The sequence below is a fragment of the Callithrix jacchus genome, chromosome 15 (genome assembly GCF_049354715.1).
Source record: "Callithrix jacchus isolate 240 chromosome 15, calJac240_pri, whole genome shotgun sequence".
NCBI classification, from domain to species: domain Eukaryota; kingdom Metazoa; phylum Chordata; class Mammalia; order Primates; family Cebidae; genus Callithrix; species Callithrix jacchus.
The window spans coordinates 91,468,612-91,488,080 of NC_133516.1; the positions used below are offsets into that span (position 1 = coordinate 91,468,612).

The window sequence follows — 19,469 nt, forward strand, 5'->3', positions numbered from 1 at the left end:
GTTTCTTTCCGTTTCTTTATGTGTTGTAGTGTTGTGTGATTTCTTTTTCCTTTCAGTAAATACCCTCCCTAGTGGAGGAACAGACAAGTTAAAAAGATAGTAGGAAGCATCTTACCTCTCTTCTGATTACTGTTATCTCTGATCGTAAGAAAACTGACTGTGAAATATTTTCTAAATTAGTCCTTTCTTGACGTTAAAAATTATTATACTGCAATAATCCAGTGGAGGGGGTAGAGTTATGCCACTTTTTTCTGGAGTTCACCCTTGTACAGTCTTAGTGATGCAGAGCTTTCTTATGAAGAAAGGTCACTTAGACCCATGAAGACCTAGATCCTTAGACCGGACAAGTGCTTTCAATAAAGGACATCAGATTAGAAGTATGAGTGGTGTGAACTCCTGAAAAATGAAACTAAGAAGCAAAAGGTGTGATAGTGGAAGAGGCACAAGTTTATATTTATAAAGCAAACAAGTCTGTATATGACTTTAGGTGCCCACGAGAGCATTATTTATTATCTCTTTTTTTAAAGCATTCTGTCATCATAATTTCTAGTTGGCACTATTATTGTCACTGAAGTGTTAAGATAAAGTTAGATTATGTTTAGTATAGTGTGTTTTATAAAGTAGGTAAAGGAAGTCTTTTAAGAACATTTTCCCTCAAAAATAACTAATTAAAAAAATTTATTTCTAGGGACGAATTTCAGCTATTTTAATACTTTTCTTATATAGAACTCTTCAGTTCCTAACAATGTTGCATAAGTCAGATGGTAAGATAGTAGTTTAAAATGTTGAGTGAAAAAAAGTCTCACTGTTTTTCTGTTTCAAAAGGTGCACCTTTTATTCTTCAGACATAATAAATCTGTAGTAGCAGTTGTGAATTAGAGCAGGCTGTGGATCAGTATATTAACTCATTTATGCAATTCATTTCTGCCACATTTTTAATTTTAAGTTATGAAAAATTTTAAGTAACCATTTTTAAAATTTAATATTAACTACAGATGGTAGTGTAGAAAATAGCTATGTAAAATGTGTGTTTTTTTCTTTCATTTCATGTGAGCACTACAGTAGGGACTTTATGTGACTTTTTTGTAATTCTTAGCCTATAAAATTTGAGATTATGTAATGTTAAGTTTTAAAAATCACAGCTCAAGAATATATTAATTTTACCTTTTGTCATAGTTTAATAAGAATATTTTTAGGAAGAAATTTTGATTTTTTAATATCGTTTAAAAATTTCTTTTCCAACAGGATAATCACCATCTCTTTGGTAGTACTTTGTTGGGAATTAAGGATGATGATGCAGATCTGAGTCAGGCTCTTTGTTTGGCCATCTCAGTGTCAGAGATCCTTCAAGCAAATCAGCTACAAGGGGTAAGTAAAGGAAACCCAGTTTGTTAGGGGACCGTTGCTTTTAAATACAAGGAACCAGCTTCCTCCCTGTTCATTGATTCCCACAAAATCAATTTACTGCAACAAGGTGGTTCTTTTGCCTTTTTGAATGACTGTGTTAAATCTTACGTTCAGAGGGTCATTTTAAAACTTGTCAGCCTGTGTGTTGCGATACTTGTCTATAATTAATTATTGTTGTAATTCTTGACACCAACTTTTGTAAATGGCCATATCTTTTTTCATATTTCAGTAGAGAGACTAAATGTGTCATTGTATAAAGTACTTAAAAGGCTGTATTTAGCATTTAAAAGTTTCTGGTAGTTAACAGCTAATTGAATTACATGGCTTAGTTCCATAAAATCTGTAGCAAATGAGAATTGTGAAAATGTAATTTTCTTCATAAAAATCTAATGAGTCACTTTGACCAATGATGTTTTTAATATATGCTCTTTACCACTGGTGGTGCAATAGTTAACCATGGTGTACATTTGGAAGGTGTAGTGTATTTCCAAGGTTGAGGGCAGAAGAGAAATGAACATGGGAAGATGGCCTTTTATGGTAGATCATTCTTAGTTGGATTTCTTACTGTATCTATACTGGTTATTGAGAATTTTCAAATTACAAGCATCTCACTTTTTTCTTATTCAAACTAATATTAAAAAACAAATGAGGCCAGGTGCAGTGGCCCACGCCTATAATCCCAGCACTTTGGGAGGCTGAGGTGGGCGGATCATGAGGTAAAGAGATCAAGACCATCCTGGCCAACATGGTGAAACCTCATCTCTTAAAAAACAAAAACGCTGGGCACGGCAGCTCACGCCTGTAATCCCAGCACTTTGGGAGGCCAAGGCGGGTGGATCATGAGGTCAAGAGATCGAGACCATCCTGGTCAACATGGTGAAACCCCGTCTCTACTAAAAATACAAAAAATTGGCTGGGCATGGTGGCGCGTGCCTGTAATCCCAGCTACTCAGGAGGCTGAGGCAGGAGAACTGCCTGAACCCAGGAGGCAGAGGTTGTGGTGAGTCGAGATCGCGCCATTGCACTCCAGCCTGGGTAACAAGAGCGAAACTCCGTCTCAAAACAAAAACAAATGAAAACATTATCTAGTTTAAAAAGACCCATGAGAACTTCTTTAGTTGAAACTAGTATTGTAGAACATTTTCTCCTCATTTCCCCCACACAAAATAGATGTTTAGTTCTTATGTGAACTGAGCCGTTGATAAATTTGCAGATTTGCAAAAATAAGAATAGCATATCTAGAGTTTTGTTTTTAACTGTATAGCATTTACATGGTACATTGTCAGATTCCAGTATAATTAGTTTTATAGCTCAGATACTCTCCTGCTGTGTATTTTAAGACTTTCCAGTAAAGAACAACATTAAAAAAAAATGTTTTAACTGTTTAAAATAAATGAAAGTATTTAGGACCTCCAGGTTATTTTCTGTACTAACTAGGTCTTCCTAATTCCATGCAGCATTCCATTTTTTAATAAACTTATTCCCTTTCTTCAGTTAACTCTCAATATTATATTGTGCAGTGTGAACCTCATTGCAAATTTCTGTATGTCAAATGTTTGTTTTTTAGGAAGGAGTCCGGTTCTTTGTGGTGGATTGCCGTCCTGCAGAACAGTATAACGCTGGGCATTTATCAACTGCTTTCCATTTAGATTCAGATCTGGTTAGTATAAATGCTAATTAATTATTCTTAAAGGAACTTTTTTTTCTTTAGTTTATAGGTCCCAGATTGGGGAATTTTTTCTTTCTGCTTCAGGAGGGAGTCTCTGCTCTTATAAGAAAAGTGTTGCTGTCAGGTTTCCTTTTCAGCTAGATACCCTTTTGTTGTGTTGTGTTGTGTTGTGTTTGTTTGTTTTTGAGATGGAGTTCTGCTCTTGTTGCCCAGGCAGGAGTGCAGTGGCGTGATCTTGGCTCACTGCTAAGACATGATCTTGCTCCTCCATTTCCTAGGTTCAAGCAATTCTTCTGTCTCAGCCTCCCAAGTAGCTGGGATTACAGGTGCCTGCCACCATGCCCAGTTAATGTCATATTTTTTTACTAGAGATGGGGTTTCACTGTGTTTGTCAGGCTGGTCTCAAACTCCTGACCTCAGGTGACACCCTGCCTCAGCCTCCCAAGGTGCTGGGATGAGCCACCATGCCTGGCCCAGTTACCCTTTTGGCATCATAAAGGGTAGTCAAAAACAATGCTCACTGTGGCTTACTATTGCTTACCATTGTTATGTCAGTAAATTCTGAACTTAGTTTGAGCTACCTAACAGAGCACTTAGCATAGTGCATTGCACCTCGTAAGTACTCTTTGGATATCAGCTTTTATTGTAATTGAGTAAGAAATCTGTTTAAGCCATTTTTAATCGTATTTATGCATATAATAAAATATTTAATAAGGGTAGTATCTGGCATAAAAGTACTTAATTGTTAACACTACTATCCTAGGTCATTTAATTTGAAGAATGGGTAAAGTAAATAATTAAATATTGTCAGAGATGAATAGAGCCATTGGTAGAATTGAGGCTAACATCATTTAAGCCGTTCTAGGATCATCAAAGCCTCAGGGACGAGGAACCCAGGGATGGGATAAGAAGCCTCTTTGCTAAATATTAAGTCTACCCTTCCCCTTCCCAAGTTGTCTGAAAAATTTGATGCTAATATTGAAAGGATGTGTGATATTGAGAGAAAACTAGTAGGAGAGAAAACTAGCTTAGGTGATATTGAGAGAAAACTAGTAGAAGGAATCAGGGTTTCAGATATTATGAGAAAGGCCATCTTAGCTCATCCATATTCTGTAAGTAAACTCCACCTTTCTCTTCCTTGAGTCCCCTCTCATTTCTGTTTTGAAAATTTACTCAAATATTCATGAATACATGAATTGATTTTTTTTTTTTTTTTTTGAGACCGAGTCTCTCTCTGCCACCCAGGCTGGAGTGCAGTGGTGTGATCTCGGCTCACTGCAACCTCAGCCTCTTGAGTTCTGGTGATTCTCCTGCCTCAGCCTCCTCAGTAGCTGGGACTACAGTTGTGTGCCACCACACCTGGCTATTTTTATATTTTTACTAGAGGAGGGGGTTTCACCATGTTGGCCAGGCTGGTTCCAAACTGCTGGCTTCAAGTGATCCACCTGCTCAGCCTCCCAAAGTGTTGGGATTATAGGCATTAGCCACCACACCTGGCTTGAATTTTTAAAACATTTTAAAGTTTCATCTGCAGAATGGAGTAAAAAAATAAAAATTTAAAAATTAAAAAAAAAATTTTAAAGAATATTATCAACTTAATTTTCTAGACCTTTAATATCTATTTATATATTTCTTGTTTTGCTGCTTGATTTTTCACTTAACAGTATCTAAGAGAGCTTTTGATATAAGTACATTCTTTTTAATGATGCATAGTGGTCCATGGTACATATAGGTATACTATAATTTATTGCCTGATTGATGTATATTTGAGTAATTTTTTGTTTTCTTGTAATAAACAATGCTGCAGTTAACATCTTTATATACACTTTGTGAAATTATGCAAATATTTCTGTAAAATAGATTATTAAAAGTAAAATTGTTTTATTGAGTTGTGTGGGCATATGCATTTTACTAGAGACCATCATATGGCCCTTTAAAAAGGTGGAACCACCTTATGTTTCAGAACTGTAAATGAGAATGCCATCGACATTATTGAACATTATCAATCTTTTCATACCTTACCAGAATGTTAAGTGAAAAATAGTTGTAATTACTGATGAGGTTGACATTATTTTTTGTGAGTGTGCTGTTTATTTATGTTTGCTTTTGTTTTTTACAAATTGCTTTTCTATATGGCTTATCCATTTTTCTGTTAATTATTCACCATACTTTTTATGTATCTCCATTAAAACGGTTTTTAAACATCTTTGTTGTCATTGTCATACTTGTTTCCTTGAGGGTATGAAATGAATATTTCATCCTTGTGTCTCCATTACCTGGAACAGTTCTGATAAATAAATGCCTTCTCTTATTTCTGACTATCATATAAGAAATACATGGTTTGCCATGTAAGTGGAAACTGAAAAACAGAGCTTGTTTTGATCCATAGTTTTATGTTCTTTCTGTCATGATACCTAAGGACACTGTAGCTACTTGTTATATAAGAGAAAACAACAACAACAGTTTTTCTCTAGTGGAGAAGTATTTTACTTGCTTCAGTCTTTCTGTGAATATTCAACTTTTGCTCTAATGTATTAAAGATACGTTTATAAATATTTCATTTATCCCAGGATTTTATTTATAAGAGCCTTTTTTTCCTTTGTTTTCATCATGGCTCTTTAAATATTGGGTTTTTTCCTAAAAAAAATTTCAAGTTCGCAAATGTATGTAAACCAGGCTTGCCAAGTTTTTAACTTTTAAAAATTTGTCTAGATGCTCCAGAATCCATCTGAGTTTGCACAGTCAGTAAAGTCCTTGCTGGAAGCACAGAAGCAGTCCATTGAGTCTGGCTCCATAGCTGGTGGGGAGCACCTCTGTTTTATGGGCAGTGGCAGGGAGGAGGAAGACATGTATATGAACATGGTCCTGGCACACTTTCTACAGGTATGCTGACATAGATTATTTCAGTGTTGCTTGGTTATTGTTATCACCTTAGAGAAATTTGTGTAGATAACTTTTTGCTTGTCAGATTTGTCTATATTTTTCTTGGTTTTGTGTCTTGTTAAGGTCTTCTTCAGATTTTTCTCATATGCTATAGTACTTACTTTTTATGTTTAACTCAAACCATCTAGAATTTATTTTGTGTAAGAAGTAAGATAGTAATTAAAAAAAATTTCTTCAGATAGCTTACAAATTGTATAATTTAAAATACCACCTTATTAATACACTGAGTTCTGTGCATCAAGATCTATTTCTGGATTATATTACATTGATCTTTTATTTTTTCTATTTATTATTAGTTTTTTTGAGATGGAGTCTTGCTCTGTCGCCCAGGCAGGAGTGCAGTGGCGCAATCTTCACTCACTGCACCCTCTGCCTCACAGATTCAAACTATTCTCCTGCCTCAGCCTCTTGAGTAGCTGAGCTACAGGCACGCGCCACCACGCCTGACTCATTTTTGTATTTATAGTAGAGACGGAGTTTCACCATGTTGGCCGGGCTGGTCTTGAACTCCTGACCTAAAGTGATCTGCCCTCCTCGACCTCCTAGAGTGCTGGGATTACAGGTGTGAGCCACTGCCCCTGGCCTCTTATGTTACGTTGATAACATGTTACATTGTGTTTATGTCCTAGTGCTTTTTTACAATAGCTATATAATGCATTTTAGTATCTTCATTTGAAACTGAATAAATACATATGCATGTTCATTCACAACACTGAGCCATCTTTCCTTTTTGTGTTTAAATATTGTCTTCCAAACAACTAATTTGAATTAGTGATTTTATGCAACCTGTTCCTCTGCTTTTTTAAAAATATCACTCAGTGATGGCTTGCTTTTTATTAAAATAGTTGTTTATTAGATATTATTTGGCAGTTGATGTGTTAAAGGCCTTACTTTGTGTGGTCCTGAACTATGGAATCAGCAAGATGGTAGGCATGGTAATACACAAGCCACTCAATTTGGATTCATTTCTATTTGTGTTGTATTTTACTGGTAATTTGGTTTGAAAAAGTTTAAAGACAAAATCCTTGAAAAGCAAAATCAGAGAAGGAACAGGATATTTGGGAGAGGGATTGTAGGATATTAAATTTTATTAAAGGAAAGAGTTTAGAAATATACAGAATAACAAAAATAAGGAACCAGACATTTTACTCATAAATTTAACTGGCCTGTTCTAAAAATGCTTCAGGCCAGGCACAGTGGCTCATGCCCATAATCCCAACACTTTGGGAGACTGAGATGAGAGGATCACTTGAGCCCAGGAGTTCAAGACCACTTTCGGCAATATAATGAGACCCTGTCTCTACAAAAAATAAAAATATTAACTGGGTGTGGATGTGTTCAATTGTAGTCCCAGTTACTTGGGAGGCTGAGGCAGGCGAATTGCATGAGCTGGGAGATTGAGGCCGCAGTGAGCCATGGTCATGCTACTGTACTCCAGCCTAGGTGACAGAGCGAGACCCTACCTCAAAAACAAAATAAAAATGCTTCAGTATAAACTGTACTGTATCTTGTGAGGGCTGTCATAGGGCAAGAGTTTGGAATATTGAGAACTTTTTGTAATTATTCAAGTTATTTATGTGGTTTTATAAATTTTTTCCCTAATTTTAATCATGGAAGGTCTCAAGGAAATTGAAAAGTAGGGAAAACTGAATACCATAAACTCGTTGTAAAGACATAACCACATCATTATCATACTTTATTTCAAAAAATTTAACTAGTGTTCAAGTTTCCCTGATTTTTCTAAGATCTAAAGCAAGATGTTAACATTTGGTTGATGTCTTTTAAGTTAATTTAGTTTATAGGTTCCTTTTTAAAATTTTTTCCTTGCATATATTTGAGAAAAGCCCAATTAATTTGTGTTACAGAGTTCCTCACATTCTGGATTTTGCTGATTATATACACATGGTATATCATCTATCATGTTCTGTCCCTGGTGTTTCCTGTAAGCCATTAGTTAAATCTAGAGATGTGATTGAATTACTTTGTTCTGGGGAAGGAGGTCCTGAGGGTGATGCCTGTCTCTTTTAGATGACAAATAGTATTTAGATGTCTTTTTTTTGTGTTTCTCTTTTTTTATTTCTATTACTTAGATCCATTAGTTTTTAGTAGTTTGTAAACTGTTAACATTTTCTATTTCTTTATAATTAGTTGTAATGTTTCCTTTTATATTATCTTTTAATAAAGGTCATAAAATATTTTGAAAGCTTTTAGAAATCACTCTTGATTACAACCTAAAATACTGTTTAACTAATTTTGGTTTGGCAGTTGCACTATTGAAACTATAATACAGGTAAAATCAAGACTTGTTAATAGCCTTGAAGTTGTCCCTTCTTCCCACCTGAGCCCCAGACTTTACCATAAGGTAAATGGATATGCCTCTCTGTGCCAAAGTCCAAACTGTCACGGAAATAAGAAAGTCCAGAAATTTAATATATAGCTTGATACCATATTTATCAATGTTTTAGAACTAGGCAACGTTTTAATTAAGTCACATTTTTGGAATAATTTAAATTTTCTATTACAGAAAAACAAAGAATATGTGAGTATTGCCAGTGGAGGATTTATGGGTAAGATTTTAATTTATTTTTTTTCCTCCATGTTTCAGAAGAAATTGTATTGATTATCAACAGAGTTGATGTGGAGTGGTCACATTAGTTAATGGGTAGACTCTCTTCATTCATTCAATATTTTCGGAAAAGACAAGTCCAGCAGGGCATAGAGATAACACACATAATAGACAATTGAAATGAGTGAGTGTTTGATGTAAGAGATTTATTTCCAAGAAATATTTTTGTAAAGATGAGTGAAAAACTGCCCATATGGTTGCCTCTGTGGAGAAGAAGGATTAAATGATGGAACTGGGAAGGAACAGTTAAAGGAATACTTTTTACAGTGTACCCTTTGGACTCTTTAGGTGTTTTGTCATTTTATTTTTTACCTACTTGAAGATATTCCCTGTTTAAAAAGTGTTGGCTAAATGGAGTAAAATAAACCGATATTTTCACATCTGCAGACTAATATAGTAAAATAATTGACAAGGTCTCTGCAGGCAAGTATTGAGAATTTTACTTTGCAGGCAGAGTAGTAAGATTTTAGAAGAGCCTGTCTTACATTAGAAAAAGAGATATCACAAAACTAAACTGTAAATGCTGGGGAAGTTAGTGATCAAATCAAATCAATATATAAGTATCATATGCTAACCAATTGTGCAACTGAAGCTTCAAAAATCAAATCAGTATTGTGGAGGTTAATGGAATCTTAGGCTTTAATCATGGGAGTTAGGCTATAACGTAGAATTTTTGGAACATAAGTATATATATATTTCCTCTTGGTCTTTGTTGATACTGACAAAGATTATGATTATCTCCTATATATCATGATCTGATAACAACTTTTGAGGCTCGTACCCAGGATGATGTACAAAAGAGTACTTTTAATAAGTAGTGTTAAACATGTATTGGCTCTAGGCTCAGTGTTATTTATTAGGAATCCTGGTAACATGATATAAAACTTGACATGATATAACATGATATATTAAGCTTGTTATTCTCAAAAGTGTCTGAAAAGCATTCTTTTATAGTATAGTCTAGATTTTAGAAACTTCTTCTAAAACTGTTAGTTACTTCTTCACCAAGAATAATCTCTCCTTCTGTTATTATTAATGCCTAACATTGCTTCTTTATTATGGGAGAGATTGATTGGTGTCTCCTTATGGTATAACAAAAGCCATAATCGGTTTTCAACTAATCCTTTATGTCATAAAAATGTTGCAGAAATTATCTGTTAATACTTGAAAGATTTCCTTCCAGAGAAGAAACATAAAGGCTTTACAGTTATCACCTTTAGTGTCAGTTAAGAAAAGATTTCCGTGTACAGAGGATTTTAGAAGGAAAAAGAGGAAGGTTGTTTGCTCTAGTTTGAAGGCCTTTACTCCTTTACAGACATGGCAGAAAGAAATACCTGTAATTATGTCCTTGGGTCCTTTTTTCCCAGCTGTGACATATTTATGATATTTCTTTGGTAATGAATCTTTCCAAAGAGGGTTGATATTTTAGGTTTTGTTTTTCTTCTTTTTAATTTACCTTAAGCACTGCAGCAGCACCTGGCAGACATTAATGTGGATGGACCAGAAAATGGATATGGCCATTGGATTGCTAGTACTTCAGGCTCAAGGAGCAGTATCAATTCTGTTGATGTAAGTGTATGTAGAGAATATGTCGCCAGATTTGGATAAATTCCCAGAAAATGTGATTAATTGCTAAGCCCCCACCATAATAGACGTGGAGTCAAAATATTTTAAACACATGCAATGAAGAGTCATATTATTGTGAGATTAATGAAATGATACAGCAATCCTTCACAGCTAAACTAGCTGGGAGCTCTTGAAGTTCAGCTTCTGAATTCAAATTTTTCCCTGTCCAGCTGGAGTTTGGTGTCGCATAATGACAGTTTTATGCTCCAGCTTAAGTATCAAAGGGGACCAATCTGGGTTCTATAAATAGCTGGGACTTTTAAGCAAGCTGGTTCCAGGCCTCTCACAGTTTTTTCCAGAATACTAGGGCTAACAATCATTTTGTGCATACTATGTCTATACCCATCCCCATCACAAACTTATATCATTAGTTCTTAAGTCTATCTATATTTGAGAATTGGCCAGGCAGAGAAAGACAAGAACCACTTGCCAGTCCTATTTTATTTGATTTTTAGTTATTGAGATGTGTATTTAGTAATGCACATTACTACATTTTTATTTACATTACTAGTAGTAAACATTACTGCGTAGTAATACACACATGCTTCTGCTACAGTGGGTAAATCTGGTTTTCTGTTCTACTTTGGAAATATTTGGATATTAGGTCTCTTGTGCTTTTTCAGTACTTAAGTATTTTGTGTCAGTTGAATTAGATGTCATTAAATCATTTTCATAAATATTGGTGCTCATCTACCTAATGATTATTTTTTAAAACAGAAATAGAAGGAAAACTGCAGTACAGGGTGATGGTTACTAGCTTGAGCTTACAAGTCTGACATACCTGTACAACTTACTTTCTTCATGATCTCCAGCAGGGTCTTTCAGCTGTGGTTTCTTTACCTGTGTAATAGAAATGTTAACAGCATAACCTCTTCCTAAGGATAGCTTGAGGATTAAGTGCAAGTAAACGGAAAGTGTAGTACCTGTCACCAAATATTTAATAGTAGTTATTATGAAATTGTAGCTCACTACCTGTGTTAGTTAAGGTTTATCTTTGGCCATACAAATCAATATCAGATTATTTTCACATCAGCAGATAAGGTTTGTCCGAGAATCTTATTTTTAACTTGATGCTCTTTGTGTGAAATCACCATTTACTTAGTAAATGTTTGCTGTTTTCATTTTAAATAACTAGTATTTCATTGTATGAGTGTATCATAATTTATTGTTTTCTGTTGTTCAATATTTACATAATTTTCAGTCTTTTTCTGTTGCAAACACTGTTTAATTTTTGTAGTGATATATTTGCATATGCCATGATTATTTAGTCCTGGAAATGGAGTAACTTGATTAAAATGTTGCTTACCAAGTCTTTAGACTTGTGCATTATTATCAAATGGCTCTCCAAGAAACATTTTCATTTATATTTCCATTCACATCACTGGATAGTTTTCTGTTGAAGCTTTTATCTTCATATTTTAAAAACACTGATTGAGGCTATTTTAGAAATTATCTTAAAGAGCATTCTTTTCAGAGTACCAAACAATTTTTACATTCAGTTTAATTCAGCCTTGAATTTAGATATGGAAATAGAAACATAGTTTTTTGTGTTGTTAATGACATTTCTTGTAAAAATAAAAGTAATATGTTCACTGTAGCATCATATGTAAATAAGAAAAGCATAAAGAAAGCAAAATCACCTGTAGCTATACCAGAAATAATTTTGTCATTCATATTTTAAAGTATTTTCATCAGACCCTTTTTAGTGAATGTTTTTCTTTTTTCAAAGGTAGTGATCATAGCATATCTAGAGTTTTATTTTCTGCTTTTTCACTGAATATATGAGCATTTTCTAGCATTTTAAAATGTTGTTTAAAAAGTATGCGTTTTGAATGGCTGTATAATTTTCCATCAAATAGTACCCAAATCTCTGGGCACTTTCTTCTTGTTTCTTTCTCATTAATTCTAAAGAGGAATAATGGGCAAAAAATAGGATCACTTTTAAAGGTTTGACACCCATCACTAAATTGCCTTTTAGGAAGGTATATGTGAGCAAATCCCATGAAACAATTTGAGAATTAATACTCTCAGCCGCACATGGTGGCTGGTGCCTGTAATCCCAGCTACTCAGGAGGCTGAGGCAGGGAGAATTGCTTGAACCTAGGAGGCAGAGGTTGCAATGAGCTGAGATCCCGCCACTCCAGCCTGGGTGACAGAGCAAGACTCCATCTCAAAAAAAACAAAGCAAACAAAAAAGAATTATACTCTCACCTATTACATGTGGTACATCAGGATAACTTTTCTTCAGAAAATAAAGGCCTAAGTGGGAACGTCTTCAAAAAGCAAACATTTGCAACGGATAAATGCTTAAAAATTTAGCTACATGGATAGTAGTTGGATTATACTTTCCCTTATTTTTTGTAGACTAGTCTGAGATAAGAAAGGTTAATAGTTTTGACTATTTCTTATTAAATAAAGAAGGTAATTGCAGACTTCACACACATATATGTGCAAATAGTAGTTTGATTATACTTTTTTTGTAGGCTAGTCTAAGATAAGAAAGGTCAGTCGTTTTAACTATTTCTTATTTAATAAAGAAGTTAATTTCAGACTCCACACACATATATTCATAAGTATATCTGAATTTTTTATTCTACCCTCTATTCTTAAAATGATTTCACCTAATGAATTAGTTTACAGCTGCCACAACAAAATATTATACCACAAAATGGTGGCTATACCACAAAATGGTGGCTTAACTGATGTAAATTTACCTTCTTACTGTTCTGGAGGCTGAAAGTCCAAGATCAAAGTATTAGCAGGTTTGATTTATCCTGAGGCCTCTCTCCTTGGTTTACAGTTGTCTGCCTTCTCCTCTGTGTCCTCACATAGCTTTTTCTCTGTTTTCATGTGTTCATGTCTTTCTCTAAGGACACCAGTCAGACTGGATTAGGCACCACCTATAAAAGCCTAATTTAACCTTAATTATGCCTGTATCTCCAAGTACAGTCACATTCTGTTAGAACTTACATGAATTTAGTGGGATTGCAGTTCTGTCTATAACATGTAGATAACCATTAGCAGTAGTATGTCTTCTAGTTATTTAGAGGGCAGTTAAACCATCTAAATTATGTTTTTTTTTAGGGTGAATCTTCTAATGGCTCAAATGATAGAGGAATGAAGTCACTAGTAAATAAAATGACTGTGGCTTTGAAGACAAAATCTGTTAATGTCAGGGAAAAAGTGATCAGTTTTATAGAGAATACATCAACTCCTGTGGATCGGTGAGTTGTTTATATAGTCTAAGTTTATGATGAGTAATTAAAACTAAGGAAACATGTCTTACAGTAAGTAAATGTTAGTTGAATGGAATGTGTTCCAGAAAAGGATCATAAATTATGTTTTCTATTAAGTGATTTTGTAATTTTCATTGGAATTTCAGGAATGTACTTTATATCCATAGTTCTTCTCTCTTACTACTCAAAGATGCAAATATTGTATCTGTCATGTCATACCATTCACTAAAAAAAATTTATGTCTCAATGTGTGTTACATTTCATACAGTAGCTGCTTCCCAAATATTAAATGAATGGAGAATCATCTGCTGAATTTGGTGATTTCATAGTAGGAATCTCTTCCTCTGCTCCAGTAATTTAAAACCTAGAAAATCTGGTCATGCTAAATATAGCAGAAACCCACCTTCTCATGTTTAAGCTCAGACTTAATAGAATTTTGTTTACAAAGCCCCATTTCCCTGTAAATTACAAACGAGAGGCATGGTTAATCATTGATAAACAAATTTAAAAATATCTGTTATATATGTATTATTGTCACGGAGTGTATATTTTTTTCTCCACATACAAGTCTATTTCATGTTTCCTGTTCCTAGAGTTCAAAGCTAATTTTATAATTGCAACATAGAGTTTGTTTTTAAGGAAGCCTTATATTGGAAATGTGTTGCAGTGTTTGGTTTCACTTTCATGTATTGCAGTATCCTGGGAAATAGACATATTTTACTTTAAGAACTGAATGGCAGGGATTTGTTGTCTGTGCCTTTATTAAGTATAGTGTATATGCATACAAAAGTACATTTTTTCACATTTAGTAAATAGCCAAGAAGATAATATGTTATTTTCATTGATCCAAAAAATTGTACCTTATCTAAAATGGTCAACTAATAATTATTAAGGTGTTTCATCGAGCCTGAAAAACTTGTTTATGCAGTAAAGTTATGTCTGTTCTCAAAAGCTAGCCCTTGTACCTTTCGTTGGTGCTTCTGAGTTGGAGGACTATTATTGCTACATTTTGTAGCATGAACATTTACAATTTTATTTTATTTTAAAATGAACTGGTGATAACTAAGTCAAAAACTCTCTGTCTTTATTACTTGAAATTGGATTTTCTTGTTTTTCTTTGTATTTGAGATGATGGAAACGTCCTTATAATGTATACTCGGGGTGAGAAAAACTGATTAAACTGTACCATTATTTTTTGTTTTAAAGCTATTACATTTTTTTTTTATAATCATTTTGTTCTGTCCTCTGCCTTGATTTGCTGTAGAATGTCTTTCAATCTTCCTTGGCCAGACAGATCATGTACAGAGCGGTAAGCCAATGAGTAGAGCATTTTTCTTGAATCATCCCTTTCCCTTAATATGCCTCATGCCATCTGTAAGCCTTGTGCTGTCTTGGCTCAGATTTGATGCAGCTATTTCACATGCTAAACTTTTCTCATTCTGCTTTTAGGAGTGTGTCATGTCGATTGATACGCCTTTCTTTTTTTTGCTTGATCGTTTTAATTCTTTTTCCTGCATGCTTGTTTATGTTATTCCACACATGAAAATCAAGTTTATTCAAACCTTGCAGTTTTTATTCTGAGACAGAGGAAGGTGAAGCAAAGAAAGTATGTATGTGTCATGAGTTGGCAGGTTGTTTGCTTTGGAGATCATTTGCCCTAGCAGTAGAGAAAATTATAGCACCTAAAAATAGGCACTGTTCAGGTTCAAATTTTTTGTTAATTCATGTACATTGCATAATTTTATATATTTAGATTTTTCTTAATAAGATGTATGTATTTAGGTCGAGTTAGCATATATAAATCTCTTCTAAAGAACTACAGTTCTGCCTTTGGTTTTTGTTGAAAAAAAAAAATAGGCTTTTTTTTTCAAGTGGTGAATTATTTTAATATATAATCTGTCACTTCTCTAGCCCAAATAAAATGAGGTGCTTCTTATTAAAAGACAAATATTTTGTAAGTTTAAGGTTTAAAAATTTACTGGAACTTCAATTAGGGTAACAAAAGAACTTTATTAACTCTGTATGACTTTGTAGTTCTTATCACAGAATTTTTGGCAGTTTAATTTAGAATATCAGTTACAGCATAGGTGTCTATGAATGTTTAAAAACAAATTCTATCAATTCTAAGTGGACTGGAAAAAAAAATTCTAGTCATATTTTAAGTGTAAGTTAAGCTTTGGAATAATGGAATGGAATTTTTGCAGATCACTTTAGTATTCTCAGTAACTAGAAGTAGCTTTTTTAAAAATAATGCTTCACTCTCTAATAACTTCTAAGAGTTTTGATTTATTGTGACTATTCCTATACAATGCCAATTACAGGGCTAATACTAATAATTTTACCTAGGGTTACTTTAAAGGAAATTGCTTCTTTTTAAATTATAATCTGTTTGTGAATCATCCTTTCTGTTTTCTTCTGTTATAGGACCATTGAAGTAGTCTAATTTTTTTAACTCCCAATTCTCAAATTATTAATATTTATAACTTAAATCATTTTTTCTGATTTACAGGTAGATACATTTGTTTTAAAAAGAGAATTTAATGAGAAGTTAAAATGAATTAGGTCTCTTTCTAAGCTCAGTGAATTAAATCAAAACCTACTCAACCCATAATATAGATATTTCTGTTATTACCATGGCAAAAAAGTATAGATATAATACTTTAAAAAATAGTCCAGCTGTTGCATTTTATTCATTTTTGCCACTTTTTTAAGAAATGTCTCAATGGTCCTTAGTATTCATATTCATAAAAACTTTGCATTTTATTATAAATCAATCGATAATTGTTTTTTTGGAATTGTCTCTACTCATACTTTCTGGTTCAAGCATTTGCTGTAGACATTATCTTTGTTACGTTCTATGTTATGGCAGTTTAATTGTGATTTAATATTAGGAGAAAACTTGTGATCTAATCTTATATAAAATTTTACAATGTAGGTAACATCAAAGCATTTTTAGATAAAGCTCTTACCTCTGTCTTTGCCTTTTGTAAGAAAGCTGAATCTCAATTTACAAGACATTCAAATTATGTCATTTTCTTTTTTTTTAATTTATTTATTTTAACTTTAGGTGCATACTATATCTGGCATTTCTCCCCATGTTATCCCACCCCGCTGTCTCTCTCCTACCCCCCCAACTGTCTAATGAGCACAGTTTGATAATTTATAGGATAATTTTATATTAGATATATTTTAACATAAAACCAAATGATTGTGTCACTTTCAATTTATTCAAACTTTAAGCCTATGTATTGATTAACCTAACTAGTAATTTCAAAAAAATATTTGTTACACACTAAACTCTTATTAGATTTTATTGAGGAATGTTATTTTGGAAGAAGTAAATGAACAAAATTATGCTACAGAAAAGATTTTTAGTGATGGTTTGTATTTAAAGTTATTTAAAATATAGATTTGATCTCTGTCTTCTGGGAAAACTGAATTCTAAACCTAAGTAAAGGCCAAGCGTCGTAGTTCACACCTGTAATCTCAGCATTGAGAGGCTGAGGTGGGAGGATCACGAGGCCAAATTACAGGCCTGGTTGTGCACCCCTATGGTCCCGTACCCCTGAGGTCCCAGCTACATGGGAAGCAGAGGCAGAAGGATCACTTGAGCCCAAGAATTCGAGGCTGCAGTGAGCCATGATTGCACCACTGTACTCCAGCCTGGGTGACAGAGCGAGACCCTGGCTCTAAAATAACAACAATAATAATAATAGCAATAATAATAGGCTGGGTGCAGTGGCTCATACCTATCCCAGTACTTTGGGAGGCCGCGGTGGACAGATTATGAGGTTAAGAGTTCGAGGCCAGCCTGGCCAATCTGGTAAAACCCTGTCTCTACTAAAAACACAAAAATTAGCCAGGCATGGTGGCAGGCACCGTAATCCCAGCTACTCAGGAGGCTGAGGCAGGAGAATCGCTTGAACCCGGGAGCAGAGGTTGCAGTGGGCTGAGACCAAGCCACTGCACTCCAGCCTGGGCAATAGAGCAAGACTCCATCTCAAAAATAAATGAATATATAAATAAATAGTAGAACTAACTAAGTACATGTAACTTGATTGTTTTTCACATTGAAATGTCTCTTGAAAATAGAGGATTCTGAGTGTTTTCATGTGTTACATGCACATCCAAAAAAGCTAGTGTCTTTCTTTGTAGTAGATAATTTTAGCAGGTAAAACAATGCTTTTCCCCTCAGAAACATGTAGTATTTTGTTGACACATTTTAATTATACCACTTAGTTTATTTGGGATTACCTGAAAATTAATAGGGTATTAATTTTTATACTAAAATTTTTTTTTAATTTAAAAAAAAAATAAGGTCACAATTCCCATAGACCTAATCAAGTTTAAGTTTACATGTTATTTATGCTTCTGCCTCTTGAAAAAGAAGCAGATTCATTTATATGGCTTATATTTACACAACAGAAGTAAAATCTTAATTTCAGTTGAAACAAAAGTACCATAATAGAAAATGGGATGATAACCCTTAAGACACTTGCACTTAAATGAGAAGCCTGAATGACTCATACTGGAATTTGAATATTTGGTGCCATAACTTTCTCTAACAGTCATGAAGGCATTGTCCTAATAGTGTTACAATAAAATTAACTGATTTAATTCTCGCAGTAACCCTGACAGGTAGATATCGTTAGCACTATTTTACAGAGGAGGAACCAGAAGCACAAGAGGGAAAGTAACTTCTGCAAGGCCAAACAGATCTAAGCATTGGTTTTAATATGAATGTTGAAATTGTTTAAAATTTAATTTTTACATTTTTGAGAGAAGTCAGCCTACCAAGTCCTTATGCCACTTTTGCTAACAATTTCTTTATCGTCTTTCAATTTCCTTAACATAGCCATCCTAAAACTATGGGCAGTACATGGGGTTGGTGGGGGCGGGTAAGGAACATTAACATTTTGCTTGAATGTTCAAATGATGCTTGGTAAAAATCTTTTATAACTTCCTAAATGATGATTTATCCCCTAAAATTCTTTGACTATAGGCATGTGAGCAGCAGTGACAGAGTGGGCAAGCCGTATCGTGGTGTAAAGCCTGTTTTCAGCATTGGGGATGAAGAAGAATACGACACAGGTGTAGTAATACACTTATCTACAGATGGCTTTGCTCAGTCATCAAGAGTGTTTACAGCAGTTGTTCTGGGACTAGCCAAACAACTGCTTTTTTTAAAAAAAAAATGAGATTGTATAGATATAATTGGAGAATGTGTGGCTTTCTATTAAGAGTTTGGTGTTAGACACCTAAAATTGTGCCTATTAGAAATCCAAGCAGAAATGTTGAATAGAGGCAATTGATTATAGGAGTCTTCAGCTGAGGAGAGAGGTCTAAACTGATGATAATTTGGGGGCTATCAGTGTAGAAATAATATTTAAATCCAAGTGATGGGATTGAAATTCCTTTGATCACCCCACTAGGAGATTGAGAGTTTTGGGACTAAAGCACTGAAAATTACAAAACTGAGACCTCTTTAAGTCTCTTGAAACTGGAGGCAATATCCTAAAGGGCCACAAGATGGGGGTATTATGTTAGGGAAATTCGTCTTCTCTGTGGTTATGGTTTAAATAATTTAGTCTGGTTTATAATTCTACTGCCCAAGTTATCCTAGTTAAGCAGTCATAACTAATATTAGTTAATATGTGTATTGAGTTAGGGAGAAAAAATATATAAATGTTACAGAATGAGAAAAAAAGACTCCCAAATCTCACCTTGCTTTTTCTAGTTAGTAACACATGTTGCATATTTTCCATTTGAGATCATATATTTCATTCTTCTTCTGTCATATAAACATTCCATACTTTATTTAGCCAGTCTTCCAGTTGACATTGGTGGTTTTCCAGGTTTTTATAAAGATATATATCTAGGTTAACTTTTGATGAAAGTATATTCAGAGTTTAAATTCTTAGGAAGATTGCTAGGTTATAGGGAATCACATTTGACATTTTAA

General features: G+C 34.0%; 1 protein-coding gene across 2 annotated transcripts in view; it reads left to right on the forward strand.

Annotated features, from left to right (window-relative positions):
• TBC1D23 (TBC1 domain family member 23) overlaps positions 1–19,469 on the forward strand; it is a 60,484-nt gene that overhangs the window by 33,125 nt on the left and 7,890 nt on the right. The window contains exons 9-16 of one of the 2 annotated variants that reach the window (XM_008982578.5): positions 1,246–1,368; positions 2,975–3,067; positions 5,789–5,959; positions 8,544–8,586; positions 10,108–10,214; positions 13,356–13,495; positions 14,772–14,816; positions 18,510–18,598. In XM_008982578.5, coding sequence (XP_008980826.1) covers positions 1,246–1,368; positions 2,975–3,067; positions 5,789–5,959; positions 8,544–8,586; positions 10,108–10,214; positions 13,356–13,495; positions 14,772–14,816; positions 18,510–18,598 — 811 coding nt within the window. The remainder of the gene's footprint in view (positions 1–1,245; positions 1,369–2,974; positions 3,068–5,788; positions 5,960–8,543; positions 8,587–10,107; positions 10,215–13,355; positions 13,496–14,771; positions 14,817–18,509; positions 18,599–19,469) is intronic. The other variant, XM_002758866.6, reaches the window with a different exon arrangement.